Genomic DNA, 15,829 nt, shown 5'->3' with positions numbered 1-15,829 from the left:
GCACTTGCCGCTCCGTGGAAGAGGGGTGAGTACCTTCTGTTTCCTCTGGCATATCAGCACACAAATACTTGCAGAAGGACGGTTGCAGGCAGCTGCCTGGCTCAATAGCATGTTTATGCTACTTGTGTCTCTGCCTATATTCTACAGAGACCAGATATATGCAGGGAGCGGGGAGGCAGGGCAGGAATAGAGAGTTTGCAGTGATTTAGTGCAAGGCGGATGGTGAGTCCAGGAAGACAGCCCAAGATACTGGCTGCCAGGTTTGTGCCCCAGCCATTAGATATGGTAAGAAGGGGAAAAGAGTCTTGAGGCTCACCCACAGGGATGTCTCACAGCTTCAGGATCTAAAAAACTTGTAGCAATAACACTTAGGACAATGGAAAAAGAAGTGTAACCTCCAAAATTTTCCACAATTTGCTGGACTTGGGGACAGCGCATGTGGCAGCATAAGCCCAGGTGAACTTAGACTCACCTTTCAGTTAAAATGGTCTGGAAATGTCTTTTTTTTTTTCTGACCTCAAATTAAATTAGAATGGCTTTAAACCTACTAAACACAGACTCTGTTCCCTTTTGAAAACATAACATTTCTAATCAAAATAAAGATGTAAAAGTACATGGAAAGAAGGAAACTGAGCTTGATGTAGTTTTGTTTTAGGGAGGAAAAGTAATATAATTCAATAAGACTAGCTTAAACCCTCTGATTAAAGCTTTTTTAGCATAACAGATAGAGAGGATGAGATCTACACCAAGATAAAGATAATTAGTACAAATCAAAAGGGGTTGTGTTCATGCCAACTAGATTAAATGACAGGATGTGGTGAAGTTCTGGGTACCATATCTGGTTACTTTCCATACAAAGCTTTATTTGCTGAATATAGATATATCTATTAGGTTATATGTATTTATATATGAAAACTGTAGAAATAAATTGAAAGCAATCTACCATGTGTAGAGTATTTGTTCTGATATTGTTCTAAGATTGCATTTCTTCCCAATTAGTATGTAAAGCTGTAATTTTTTTATAGCTGTCTCTCTCTTTCAGACTGTGGAACTAAATTGTATTAGAAATTGAGGTTTATTTCTAAATGCATTAGCATTCCACCCTTCTCACTTGTTAGCTTCCGTGCATAAATTCAATAGAACCGTGTATTTCATACCCCAGCTTCACTTTAGCAGGAAGCTTAGGACAACTTTAGAAGTAAATTAAACTTAGGACCCAAATGGCAGTTGTCATTGTGTATAGGTGGTTTTTTATATTTATTTGTCTGCACATGGCCCCTGCAGAGGCAGGATACAGGAGTGGAAGGCTCTTTGGTCTAACCCAGTGTGGTTCCTCTTATGTTTCTCATACACCCTGCAACAGCAGGATGTGGGAGGAAGGGAATGTGAATGTCAGGAAGGGAAAACACCACCGGATATGAGATGCCACAGGCCTGTGCCCCTGCGCTCTTCTGCAAAGCAGCAGGAAGGGTCTGTCCCCCACATCTGCTCAACAGGCCACAAGGTACTGCCCGGTCAAGCTACACCAGAAACAAACATGAAGGAGGGATTCTCTCATCTCTGCAGGAAGATTGATGACTCAGAAAATGAAAGGTTTAGCATGGGATGCAACTGAACCGAACAGATTTCATTACTGCACCTACCTTTTATCGTTATTTTTCATCCTTGTTCATCAGTGCTGCCTAGAAACCTGAGCTTCACTGTGCTCCAAGCTGGAAATACTCATAAGAAGATTGTCTCTGTCTCAGAAATCTTAAAAAATAAGAAAAAGATGAAGACAGCAGAAGGAAAAAGCCTTTAGTACAGAGAAGGCATTGCTAACGTTGGATTACTTCTGGCAGACAGGGGCAAGACAGGCTGGAGCAACAGTGCTTCCATTATGCTCTGTGACACAGGGAAGGGGGTACAGATCCCTTAGCCCCCACAGCAAATCCACAAATAAAAACAGCTTGAGGATTTGTGCCACATGTAGTCATTCACATCTGTGCAAAGTGAGGATAAAGTAACGTTTTGCTGCTGATGGAAACATTCGGACAAAAAAATCAGGTCCTTGGTATTTTCAGAAACACAAATATTGCCCGTGGTGAGTTTTAACGTAAGCAGAGAAGAAACTGGAAGCTGCTGGAGACTTAACCAGGAATTCACTTGAAAGAAAGAGTAGTTCCAACTGCAAGACTGTTAACAGTCGGTCTAACAGTGGGCAACTGATACAATGCAATCCAGTAAACAGACTGAGCTACTATTTCTGAATCACTGCCACACAAAAAGGTCCTATCAGGTCTCGATTACTGTGCAGTTCTGTGGGCCTTCCTGCCATTCTACAACCCACACATCCTCTGGCTTCAGAGAACATCTTAAATGTTTCATAACCTTAAAATCCCAAGCAACCAAAGAAAGCTTGCCTGTGCTTGTTTTATTTATGTTGCTGATGGGCATAGTGATGGAAACCAGCTTCACTGCCAAGCTTAAGGAGGACAGGGTGTAATGTTCTGATCAGGAAGTACCCTGAGAGGCTGGCAACCTTGGCTCACCTCTTGCACATTGACAGGAGAGGAAGAAACCAGTGGTCTGGGAAGGGGATCCCAAACTGTGCATTATACACAGGCTGCTTTTACTGCCAAGCTCAACAGGGGGGAATTTACAGGTGCTGCCATGTGGTTCTGCAGTTCAGCTCTCTCTGCACATCCCCAGACATGGAGATGGTGACTAACGATTTACTAACGTTGTGGTGCCAGTGGAATAAAGGCAGGAGGGAAGGGGATCTCTTGGAAGTATAGAAAACTAGAGCAGCCACATCTGTCCCAGAAACTGTAGCTGTACCACTAAGCTAAACAGCAACAGGCTTGGTCTCTGGCTCAGAGACTGATTGGCACAGCTTGTCACCACACTGTTAAATTGAGCTGGTCTCCAAAAGCAGGGCTGCCACACACAGGCTGCCTATTGGGAACAGCCCCTGCTCCTGCTACAGCCCTGAATCATGCCAGCAAGTAACAGGGCCAGTTGCTGGTTGGCCCAGATCGACTAGTTAAGGGTGTAACACTGAAGAGTATTACAGAGAAGAGATATTCTGCTGTGATCCCCTTTTCTGCATGGTCCTGCAAAATTTCTCTGCCTCTTTTGCTGTCAATTGCCATATTGGTGGCTGAGAAGGAAGAAGGCCAGAGCGTGGAGCAGCTACTCGCAGACAGTCCCATAGCTGTGTGCCCTGCACACAAATGAATTCAGCTCCCAGCTCCTGCCTGAGGTATCAGCTGCCCTTCCCCAAAGTACTGGGACTTGCGTTTGCAGTGTATGCTCCTACAAAATATCTTCTGTGCACAAAGACTTTAAATCAAGTCAGGTTAGCCAAACAATCCCTATTTGCTATTGAATATACTCGATGGCAATAATTTAGGGAAGATGAGCTGAATTCTATTAGCAAGCTGTCTGAAGTTATCACTGGAGGACAGATGTCCTTTCTGAATGCAATTCCCAGCCTTCCTGTCCCATGATGTCCCTGTTGGCATCACTGGTTGTGAAGAGGCAAGGGCACGTGCACTTCCAAATGTTGGTATGTGCTGTGCACCTCACAGGTTTGCCATTGTTACCCTGCTTCACCTCTGCCCTGAAGTTCAGGGTTACGGTTGCTATTTTGGATGGCAAAAGAGGTAAATAATTATAAACTAATACAGTTCACACATGAGCTGTTCCAGCTTCATTGGGTAAATTCTCAAATGCTGGCGTGCTACTTAACTTTCTTCTCAGTTCTGTCTTCTGTCCTGGCACTTTTGTTACTGCTTTTGGTTTTGAATACCTTCTGTATCACAGCTGAATTTTGGAAAATCAGAGACAATAGGTTATATTTCACCCACCTTGACAGCACACCGTATTCTGGCTTCCCGTACAAAGTTATAACTTGCATTACTTTGCTTAAAATTCAATCCAAATCATGGCTAAGCTGTAATATATTTTTTTTTTTGACGGAGGGATGAAAACTACATACTGTAGGCCAAATATAGACTACCTGCACAGAAGCCTTGGAGGGCTGTAGTCTCCAAGGACCTGTACAAATGGTGAAAGTCAAAGTAGCTATATTGATGTGAAAGGAAAAGCCCTGATTTGTAGTAGCTGGGGATTTGGGCAACACCTGGTAAAAAAAAAAAAAATTTTAAAAAAAAGGCAAAACCAAAACCGTGTAACACATACCTATATTCTGGCCTGCAATCATGCCCATAAACAGAGTCTTCTCTTCCGTGAGCGTAGAGGGATGGTTTGCACAGGAAACAAGCGATAGCTGCCAAGCAGATAGATCTGCTAAACGTGGTCACTCACGGTGGAGCCGAACTCAGTAGCACATTCCATTCCCTGGCTCTGGGCGAGGCTGGGGTTTTCCAGAGCGCTCCTTGGTGCTGTGTCAGGGACGGTTTGGCCCCGTGCGCTTCATCTCTGACGCGTTATGAATTTATTTAGAACACGCTTAAGCTCTTGGGCTGCCAGGCTGCAGAGGCAAGGTGCCAGTCTTCAGCAAGAGGAGGAAGGACTATAAATAGAGCAGGCCAGGCTGCCCCAGGCAGCTTTTGGGCTGCTTAAGTTTCTTGTTTAGCCTGGGAGATGCAGAAATCCAATCTGCTGAGGAGATACAGCATAGTACCAGCACTTGCAACAGCTCTTCTCTCCAGCTAGTAACTCTCTTTCATTTTCTAGGTACACAGTTACTTTACCTTTCCTGAACAAGGACAGCACTACATTCATCTGTACCAGCTCTCTTCACTTTTTGCAAACTCTTGCCATCCAAACCATCACGTATTTTCATGAAAACAGCTACTTATGAGGGAAATAGGGGAGAGTTCTCCCCTACTATCAGAGACAATAGGTTATATTTCACCCACCTTGACAGCACACCGTATTCTGGCTTCCCGTACAAAGTTATAACTTGCATTACTTTGCTTAAAATTCAATCCAAATCATGGCTAAGCTGTAATATATTTTTTTTTTTGACGGAGGGATGAAAACTACATACTGTAGGCCAAATATAGACTACCTGCACAGAAGCCTTGGAGGGCTGTAGTCTCCAAGGACCTGTACAAATGGTGAAAGTCAAAGTAGCTATATTGATGTGAAAGGAAAAGCCCTGATTTGTAGTAGCTGGGGATTTGGGCAACACCTGGTAAAAAAAAAAAAAATTTTAAAAAAAAGGCAAAACCAAAACCGTGTAACACATACCTATATTCTGGCCTGCAATCATGCCCATAAACAGAGTCTTCTCTTCCGTGAGCGTAGAGGGATGGTTTGCACAGGAAACAAGCGATAGCTGCCAAGCAGATAGATCTGCTAAACGTGGTCACTCACGGTGGAGCCGAACTCAGTAGCACATTCCATTCCCTGGCTCTGGGCGAGGCTGGGGTTTTCCAGAGCGCTCCTTGGTGCTGTGTCAGGGACGGTTTGGCCCCGTGCGCTTCATCTCTGACGCGTTATGAATTTATTTAGAACACGCTTAAGCTCTTGGGCTGCCAGGCTGCAGAGGCAAGGTGCCAGTCTTCAGCAAGAGGAGGAAGGACTATAAATAGAGCAGGCCAGGCTGCCCCAGGCAGCTTTTGGGCTGCTTAAGTTTCTTGTTTAGCCTGGGAGATGCAGAAATCCAATCTGCTGAGGAGATACAGCATAGTACCAGCACTTGCAACAGCTCTTCTCTCCAGCTAGTAACTCTCTTTCATTTTCTAGGTACACAGTTACTTTACCTTTCCTGAACAAGGACAGCACTACATTCATCTGTACCAGCTCTCTTCACTTTTTGCAAACTCTTGCCATCCAAACCATCACGTATTTTCATGAAAACAGCTACTTATGAGGGAAATAGGGGAGAGTTCTCCCCTACTTATAGGGGAGAACTTTGTAGAGTAGGGTTGATGGTTGGACTCGATGATCCCAAGGGACTTTTCCAACCTAAATGATTCTATGAAATGCATTCCTTCATTTTCAAAACAATAAATAAAATGAATGCCCAAATTAAGTACCCAGAGGTAACACACATTTAATCTTTCGGAGGCTCATGGAGCTTTAAGAAGTGTTCTTGCTCTAATTTGTGTCACCATTATGTAGGCTCACTAGGAGCTCTCCCTGGAGTTGGTTTGTATAAGGAAGAGACATTTTTGCTGTAGGCCAAGTATGTAATAAAAAATACTGCCAAGAGCAGAGTCCTGCACTCAGAGTTCTTTGTTTTCCCTCACAGGTACCCACACTGAGAGCTTTTTCTTCCCTTACCCTGTGCTTGACTCAGAATTACTATTAAAGAGAGAAAATGTATTTCCACATATTTCCACTGCCTAGCGTACCTTTTAGTGAGTATATTTTACTTACAGCACAAAGCTAATGGAGGCCATCTCTGAACAGTGCATTTTAGACTCAAAGCTCTTGAATTGTTTCTTTGAACTCCACCTCCCCCACTTTTTCAAAGCAAGCTGTGGCCAAGATTGCAGAGCAGCAGTTCCCCCTAGTCCCTCCTGCTGGGATACACCCTAAGAGGGACAACATTTAAAACAATTTCAGAATATACTCTCAGCATTATGCTATGCACACAAGCAGATGGGATTACTTGTCAAAAAAAAAAAAAATCCCAAAAAACATACTAAATATTACACCTGAAAGCAAACCATCAAGTCTTAAGGAAAACAGCTGGGTCTCATAAATCTTTGCCATCCAGCAAATATTTAGCCTACATCCCTTGAAAGAGCACTTGTGGACCTATGTACATCTAAGATGCTACACAGCTTGCCCTTTACTTGCCAAGCCAAAGTGAAACCTGCACGTACACCTGGGCATGTTTGTGACTGACAGACAGACAGACAGACCTCCTTAGCCCTTGCTCGGAGATCTTGACATTTTGGGCTCAGCCTTAGCAGCTTTGGTGCCAGTCCCCAGCACTGGGAACCTACCTCACCAAGGCACCCTTGTGGTTCTGGCCACGCTGGGGCAACTTCCCAGGGCCAAGGTGCTGAGCAAGATGCCTCCTTAACGAGGGAATGGATTCCCAGTGGTCAAAACTACGGGCTGCTTTTCTGAAAGTAAGCTTTTGCTAGTTTCAGACACCTCCCAGTTTGTTACTGTTGGTTACTGGGCTTTCATCCCGCTGGCACTTGCTAAACCCGAGATACAAGAGACAAATTTGAAGACAGGCTAGAGCCGAGTATCAGAGACCTACTAAAACCATGGACTTCAGCAAACACACTGCTTTATGGCCTATTGCAGTTCTCCTGCTGGTCCCCTTCTGCTACACAGGCAGTCATGATTTCTCCATTTCACGCATTTAAGAGCCTGTGAGCCTTTTCTACCCACAGGTACTTACTCTCTTTTTCCTCAGCTGGTTTAATCAACTAAGATACCCAGGAATTAATATGGACAGTTCTATCTCACTGGGATTTAGCTGGAATCTGGGAGAAAAAAATCTGAAGCCTCTCAGCCCAAAGCTTGCCACCTGTGCTCTCCAGAACTGAGCTGATTGACAATACATGGGCAAATTCACATCCCATTTCCCATTCAGGTTTGTGATTTAGCCATCCCAGTATCGCTTTTCTGACACAAGCTGGTATTTGGAAGGGCAGTGTTCTAGATATTGTTCCCAGCCTTAGTGTTGCCCTTCTACTACAGCTCATCACCTCTCCTTTCAACCCGGTTTCTCCTCCTACTTTCAGTAGTCTTTGGCTTCCACACCGCTTCCCCCATTTCCCATTTTCCCTACCTTAACCTCCAGCATCTGGCTGTTTCCTTTTCCTCCTGCATCTTGCTTGGACGCCAGTTGGTGGCAGGACCAGTACAGAGATAACGCCCCGGAACCTCTCTCTTTACAGAGCAGCCTCTAGTTTTCAGGAGCAGGTTCAGGCTTGATGCCGTGCAGGTGACTCACCTGAATTTGTCAGACACCAATTTCTCATTCCGAAGGCCGAGAAGACAGAGCTTCTTTGCAAATGGACCCAGAGGGGCTTTTTTGTAGTTATCCTGGACAAAACCAGCATTTTCCCATCACAATCTGGTTTCAGAAGTAGTTAAATGCTTTTACCTGAAATTTGCATGTGCACACACAAGTCACCTGAAACAAAGAAATACCAGACAAAGAAAGAAGAAATGAAATCAGTAGAGCTTACTGAAATTAAGAAAGCCCCCACCATACACCCACAGGTAGAGGATGTGCCTGCTAAAAACTGGCCGCAGCACAGGCTGGCAAGAATCAGAAAAGAAACACATTGAAGATAAGGGGGATTACAAAGAGAAGTTCAGGTGAAACTACAGTAACAAAGCTGCTCCTTCATACTGGGTTTTGAATAAATACTGAATCTATTAAAGAAAAAAAAAAGTACTTAAGTACTTTGGCTACCTTATAAAGTTTTTTCATGATGGAGGTACGTTTTAGTAACTTTTGCTGCAAAACGAGTAAGTTTTATCTAAGTACTGCACACTGCTCTTGTAAACCTCTGCAAATACATTCATCCTCTGAATCTCTGGATGTTTGAATAATATACTTTGTTCGTATTAAGACAACACTCCATGTAATTTTATTTGTAGAATACCAAGTTACAGATAGAAAAACAACAGAACATAAAAACTTGTTATGAAACCAAACTAAAATAATAAAACAGTGCATTTTTCTCAATAGTTTAATTTCAATACACTCTTCAAGAAAGAGCTTACTCCATTAAACCTGAATATTCCAGCATTCATTATAGTTTCTATAGTGTTCTAAAGAGTCATTTTATCAAACATTCTAGTTAATACAGCCAATAACACAAAGAATTTCTCTGAGGATATAGTAGTTTCCATTGCATGAATGCATATGGACAATACTAGATATAAAAAAGCCACACCATTTGACAAGTGTGAACAGATTTGCACTGCAATTAAACTGAACACAAAGAATGTGAAGTGATATCTGAAATTACCGGTTGTGTTAACAAAAAGGCACACTTTATTTTAAATGTAAATTCACATTTCTAGAAGGTAAAAGTTTTGTGCCCAGGCAACTTCACGCCATTGTGACACAAAACAACTCTTAACTGCGTGTATCGGAACTTTCATTAGAAAGATCTAGTTTCTATTTCTTTAATCCAGTTTTAATAAGGGAGAAATTGAATTAGAAGCAGGAGGACTCTCCCTTCCATATTTACAGACTGCAAACTGTATCGCGTTCTCATCAGAAATTCTAGTTTTCCTGTCAAACTTTGTTAAGCTTGGTAACTATCAGCACCCTCACAGTTTGGTCAAAGGCACCACAAACACACAGTCCTTTTTTGTCAGGGCTCCAGTCCAGGCTAGAAATGGGCTGCGTTGACAGAGTCACGTTCTGCAAGAGGCTGAGGGAACCTGCCACCCCCATCTCGGCTCCTTCAGAATCCTTCTTTGAGCGCTGAGCTGGGTACTCGCTGGCAAGAAGAAAAGGAAAACACACACTTAGAATTTACTGATAAAAACACATTTATCCTTTTTATTTTAAAAAGGACACAGAGACCGGTCTCCTATGTTCTCAAGATAAGGCAAATAAATGTCTTAAAAATAATTAATATATCCAGATATACCCGCAGTACATACTTAGTAAATATTTAATGGAAGAAAAAAACGAGGCAGGAAGTTATGAATCCTGACACCTCTCTCCTACAGCCCTTCATTTTTTAACTGCTTGGCTTTTGCCACAGGCAAGAAGATTTCATCTCAGCTATCCCTCTGAAACGTCATATACCCACCTCACTGCATTTCAGATGATTAAATTATTTTGCCACATAATGTAAGAAAACATAAATTTAAGAATTGTTAAAAATCCAGGCTTTCAATATTCTTCTCAGACATAACTGCTACCATATGAGAAATTTAAGAAATCCATTTTCTTTCATTTATCACCTTGTTAACCAAGGATATAACTGGATCTTGATTATGTTAAGAAGAGTGCCAAGAGCAAAATTCACCTGTGCTGTAGTCACATTCTTTTAGGGATTAATTCAGGATTCCAGATCAAGTACTGCTACCCCTTCTACTGCATTTGTAAACAGTTATTTTAACTAGATATTCTGCCCTTGAAAGTAGAACCCCCCTCATCCTTTCCAGGAAGAGTTTTTTCTTAAGACAATAAATGGTGGGTTTCTTATTGCCCCTGTTGCAGGCTGGAGAGTCATCACTTACTACTTCCAGAGATGAAGGCTTCCAGCTCCTCCACTCGTCATAAATATATCTCTGTTCTGTGGTAGGTGCCGAACCTGCCATATGGTGGATTTTTGCGCCTAATAATAAAAAAAAAATCAGCATCTTAGAGAAGTCAAGTTATGGATGGGCTTCACAAGAAAGGATACAGAATCTTAAAATGACAATCACTTCTATGAAAAGAACCCAGCCTTCTCATGGTGGACAGTGGAACGTCTGTTCCGAGGTACCTTCCCTTCCTCTGGCCTTGCGACCTGCTGTGGCAGGAGAAGCCAAGTCAGGCCTCAAAAGCACCCTGTTCTTCTGCAGAGAGAGAGCAGCAGCCCTGCCAAGGCTCACACTCACTTTGGCTTCTTCTGGAGTGGCCACGTGAGCGAGGTTAACCAGAGGTGAAGTGGCTGTGTAAGCACGGGTTCTGAAACTGCTCTACAACTACAGGATTCCCAGGCTCTTGGGTAACACAAGGTTAATTTCACTCTCTGACACCTCTTAACATCATTAACAGAAGGGAATATACTACAAGCACTGCAAAGACAACAAACAGTCTACAATCCAAATGTTAATCTCAGCCAGGGCACAGCAAGATCAGAGAGGAACAGAAACCACTTAGGGAAAAACCCCAGCACTCTCTGACTTAATGCATTATCTGTCTGCAAACATCCAAACGGAAAAGCTTAAACGTAGCGAATGAAAGATAAGAAAATCTGTTTTCACATTCTGATTATTGCAAACAGTAGCTCAGTACACACTTTTGCCTTATTATCTAATCAAAGTACTACTAACATCTTATCTGCTTTGAATAGTGGTAGGGAAAACAGTAATTTAACAGTATTACACTGAAACTCAGTTTTTTCTAATTTAGGCAGTCCTAGAGAACTTCGCCACAAAAGTTCCTTTCCTCTAATTACCATCAGATTTTGTTCACTAAACAAGAAAATAGAAAAATACTGCTTTATAAAGAACTTAAACTAATCAACACAGTGGTCACAGATGGAAGAAAAAAAAGTTATGAGTTCTCCATATTTAACAGCCTCCAGGCCACTAAGCCTCTCCTATCTATCCTTTCACTCACTTCCAGTAACCCAATCCAAAAATGCTTGGTTCTGAAGAAAAACAATGATTTCCAGGACTCACGTGAGATCTGGTGGCTGCAGAATGAGAAGCATTTGCAGAGGGCTCACTCTGTTTTGGGAGATATTTAAGATTTGTCTCTGCACACTCATCACAATTTAATATGGCTCCAATGAAGGTGACCCCCAGAGAAAGGGCAGGGCTGAACGCCCAGAGCTGCAACCGCAGCAGGACCCAAAGGCCAGAAAAGCCAAAATATCTGGTTGTAAAAGGGATGAAACCTGGGGACCTTTCACTGCTGGCACCTGGGCTCCACCAGCCACGCTACTGCACAGCTTGCACCCCAGTAACCTGGGCATCCTGTCACAGACAATCCTTTCAGACCCGTACTGCTCTGACAGCCTGTATTCAGTTTGTCTCTTACTAAGAAACCCTCCGTCTCCCCGTACCTTCTCTGAAACAGAAGCAAAACCTTTGGTTGGATGCTGAGTTCTCATATCGAAAACATGAAATTTTCCCTCAAGCGACGTGGCCACTAGCTTGTTCATATTTACATCCTTTCTGTCAAACTCCACACTGCAAACCTGGAAATATATAGGAAAAAAAATAAATTAAAAAATATATTCAGTCTTAAAATTCAGCCACTGCTAAAAAAAAAAATGAGGGGTTTGTGATTTGTAAATACATATTAATCATTGGTTATTTTTATGACGGCATCATCACCAATTTGGAAATAACAAAATCATCTGAAAACATGAATCCACTGAAGAATATCCCACACTATCCAGACCAAGAACCTGAGGGGTACAATTTGGTGAACCTGAAGACAACATTTCCTTGGTACAATCTCAGCAGAAATGTCTTCTGGGAAGACTTCAGGTGGACAGGAGTCCTTTTAATTTTTCCATCCTGCATAGAAGCTGGAATGAACAATACTTTTATAGTTTCCTTACCCCATTCTTAATGTTGGTCTCCCATCGTAGTGACATGGTTTTTAAGTCAAATAATTTAATGTCCCCATTGTCGTATCCAGCACATACAACACGTTCCTCTTGATTGTAAGCGTTGCCTGGAGAAAGAATTAATCAGAACACAGAAACCTTCCTTAGGCCGTAAGTTTCAGACCTCCTAAACCTGCAATTTCAACTTAAATTTATGCCGGAAGTATATTAGTTTGAGATATTAAGATTTAATGAACAGTCTTCAAACTTGAAAGGTATAGAAAATACAGCTTCAGAACTGGCAGCCTCTTTCTTTTAAAAATGTGAACAAAATTCTTGTTCTCCCTGCCAAGTGCAGCCTAAACTGCACAGACTGAGTACTGCCCGCTGTTCTTGGAAACCTACACAAACACATTCCCTCTCTTCAATCTTCCTCTGCTATAAATCATGCTCCCCAGGGGGCACCGCGGCAGAAAGCAGTTCCTTAACCAGCCTCTGGAGGCAAAAATGGAGTTAATCCAGAAACACCAGCTTGAGCAGAACACAATCAGCTTGTTCTCTCCAAAGGAGAAATGCAGAGCACACATCAAGCATCTGTGTATCTTTGATTAGCTCTTAGCTTCAAGGATCTGCTCTTAAATTAACGCTTTAAATGCTAGATAGTTGCGGCTGGTTTTCCTTGTGCGCCACAATATTTACATTCCCTCAGGACATACATGGATATACTGTTCTTACGTTCCTAGGCACGGAAATAAAGCTTGCTCAGATAAAGCTTATCTGGGAAACCATTGACCAAAGGCAATCAGAGAATGAGTCCGAAACCCAGCCACCACAAAACTGGCTTCTTTAGAAAAATACATTAAAAACACATAAATTTGACAGCGTTGAAAAGCAAAACCCGCTACTGATTGGTCCACTATTCCCTGACATCCCAAAATCCTCTGATAGCCCTCAAAGCAACGGTTATAATCTGATAAATTACCGAATGCTACTGTCCAGCAGTCTCTTTTGCTCTCCCCCTGAACAGGTTCCATGTTAGCGACAGGCGTGTCCTTCTGCCTCGGGTCCCACACCTTGACGGTCCCTGGGAAAGAAGGACAATGGGGTTTGTCTTATGGACACACCACCACGTTGTGTTCATCTTCCCAGGGAAGGCCTCTGCTTTTCAGCCTGACCACTCAAAACAAGGAGCACCTCTTTCAATTCCAGAGTTCCTAGGCACGGAAATAAAGCTTGCTCAGATAAAGCTTATCTGGGAAACCATTGACCAAAGGCAATCAGAGAATGAGTCCGAAACCCAGCCACCACAAAACTGGCTTCTTTAGAAAAATACATTAAAAACACATAAATTTGACAGCGTTGAAAAGCAAAACCCGCTACTGATTGGTCCACTATTCCCTGACATCCCAAAATCCTCTGATAGCCCTCAAAGCAACGGTTATAATCTGATAAATTACCGAATGCTACTGTCCAGCAGTCTCTTTTGCTCTCCCCCTGAACAGGTTCCATGTTAGCGACAGGCGTGTCCTTCTGCCTCGGGTCCCACACCTTGACGGTCCCTGGGAAAGAAGGACAATGGGGTTTGTCTTATGGACACACCACCACGTTGTGTTCATCTTCCCAGGGAAGGCCTCTGCTTTTCAGCCTGACCACTCAAAACAAGGAGCACCTCTTTCAATTCCAGACAGCCAGACTGCACATAGAAAAAAAAAAAACCAAACCCAAACAAACAAAACCAGAAAAAAAAAAAGCAAAAGTATTTGTTAAGGATGTTTTCCCTAGCTGAAATTTTGCATTTATTCTGCTTTGTATTCAGGCTCAGTGACAACAGGATCTTTTTGCTTATCTACAGCTTCTAAAAAGAATTAAGAGAGAATTTGTCCCGAGCAAGGTTCAAAAGACAGCGCGTGAAGAACTAGTTGCAAGGGGTTTGTAACTAGTTCAGATGGCAGACGGCGCCCTGCCATCACAGCCTGGGGGCTACTTTCTCAGCAGGACTGAAAAGACTGATTTCAGAGTTCACTAACTCACCATCTCGACTGCCAGTCACAATTTCTGGTGCACCTTCCCCAATTCCTAAGCCACCTACACCATCTATACTGTTTATGATTTCCTTATGACCTTTCACAGAATACACTGGTATCTCGGGAGCTTCTAAATTCCTAGGCGAGAAAGAAAAGAACAGACAATGTGGCATTTTCCTTGACACTCAGGATTCGTATAACATCGAGATGGAAACTCGAGCACAAATTATAACGGTTCAGGTTAACAGGGGGAACAAAATACGGATATAACAGTGGGAACACAATATGGATATCAGCATTAAGAACCACCAGTCTTTATTTGATTCCTTTCTACTGCTTTACACTGGTCTCAAAGTTTTTGCTTGGTTCTGGGCTTCCCTGTTGTGGGCTTCACCAGTTTCTATGTTGGGCTCAAAGCGAATCCTGCTACAGATGGAAACGCTCCGATGAGCTTTACTTTCAGTAATTGTATAAAATGACCATATTCACCGATCCCCGCCCAGACCCGACTCCTGCTCTTCAACTTCAAATCAAAGCTGCATCCAGCCGTGGGTTTCAACGGTTCTTTCCCCACTGATTCCCATCCTTTGAGATCCCTTCAGAATTTTATTTTCAGTTTCAACTAGTGACTAGTCTGTGTTCTTCTCGCTAGTCCAACAAAACGGAACCAACAGTTCCTTGGCAAGGGAAATATTATTATAGCAGTAACAACAATAATAACAAAAAACAACCCAGTCTCTGAATTTTCAGAGGAGGATCTAGAACTTTAACAGGGGCAAGCGAAACAGCACCGAATGAAGCCGCTGCGCAGAATTCACCTTGTTTTTACAAAACCAGGCAGGTTCCAGCTCAGTAGCCAGCGAAGCTTGGGGCCGGGTCCCCGCCATGGGTGGCACAAGGGGCCACGCACAGAAACATCCCTTCGGACAGACCCTCAGAGCATCACAGGGAGAGAAGGGGGCTCACCAGATGTTGAGGTTGCCACCGAAATCCCCCGTCGCAAAGTACCTCTGCTGCAGCGACGTCGCCCCGAAAGTCCCACATTTTAGAGGTTTGGCCTTTTCAATCTTTTGGAAAGAAGATACGTCCCGTGTCAGCACGGGGAGGGGGGGTGGAAAGGAAGGAGACGCCTCTGGAGAGCCCGCGGAGGGGGCTACACCAAGGAAGCCTGTTGGATATCGGGTGAATGATAACACTCAAAACGCCGACCGCATTTTGTGGAGAATTATGCACAGAAAAGCGGAGGTTTGGGCCTGAAACCTCCCCCCCTCCCTCAAACCCAACCGCCCCCCACCACGACAACCCCCGCCTCGCGACGGGCAAGTTTTAACAGCGGAACCCAAACAAACGGGGCTTTTTTTCTCCTCGTCTCCCCCTCCGTCCGTCCGTCCGTCCGTCCGGGCCTCACCTCCCGCAGCAGCGCCAGCCGCCCCCCCCGCAGCTCGTAGAGCTGGAGCAGGCCGCTGCCCCGCGCCGCGCTGCCCAGGCAGAGGAACCGGGCGCTGCGGGGCACCCACTTGCAGTCGAAAAGGGTGTAATTCAGCGCCTGCTGGGCGTGCGACACCACCTGCGGCCGGTCCAGACCCGCCGCCATCCCCCAACGACCCCGCCACCACCGCCTCCACCACCGGCTGA

At 43.8% G+C, this 15,829-nt stretch overlaps 1 protein-coding gene across 1 annotated transcript; it reads right to left on the bottom strand.

Annotated features, from left to right (window-relative positions):
- Window positions 1-8,492: 8,492 nt before the first annotated feature.
- On the bottom strand, window positions 8,493-15,800 carry WDR92 (WD repeat domain 92). Its single transcript, XM_014964794.1, has 8 exons — window positions 15,603-15,800; window positions 15,161-15,261; window positions 14,202-14,332; window positions 13,628-13,729; window positions 12,183-12,298; window positions 11,679-11,813; window positions 10,141-10,238; window positions 8,493-9,389 (listed from the first exon to the last, which is right to left on the bottom strand). The coding sequence occupies exons 1-8, from the start codon at window positions 15,786-15,788 to the stop codon at window positions 9,182-9,184; spliced, it is 1,077 nt and encodes a 358-aa protein (XP_014820280.1). The 5' UTR covers window positions 15,789-15,800; the 3' UTR covers window positions 8,493-9,181.
- Between the last annotated feature and the right edge of the window lie 29 nt (window positions 15,801-15,829).

The sequence above is a fragment of the Calidris pugnax genome, unplaced genomic scaffold (genome assembly GCF_001431845.1).
Source record: "Calidris pugnax isolate Ruff unplaced genomic scaffold, ASM143184v1 scaffold219, whole genome shotgun sequence".
NCBI classification, from domain to species: domain Eukaryota; kingdom Metazoa; phylum Chordata; class Aves; order Charadriiformes; family Scolopacidae; genus Calidris; species Calidris pugnax.
Note: the sequence above shows the minus strand (reverse complement) of the source record. Positions and strands in the feature narration are given on the sequence as shown.

What these genes read in the sequence shown, in the direction of transcription:
- WDR92 (XM_014964794.1), bottom strand. Translation starts at nt 15,788, where the DNA reads ATGGCGGCGGGTCTGGACCGGCCGCAGGTGGTGTCGCACGCCCAGCAG. An exon ending in GGCTGGCGCTGCTGCGGGAG is followed by an intron (nt 15,262 to 15,602) that starts GTGAGGCCCGGA and finishes TCTTTCCAAAAG; the next exon opens with ATTGAAAAGGCCAAACCTCT. An exon ending in GGTGGCAACCTCAACATCTG is followed by an intron (nt 14,333 to 15,160) that starts GTGAGCCCCCTT and finishes TTTCTCGCCTAG; the next exon opens with GAATTTAGAAGCTCCCGAGA.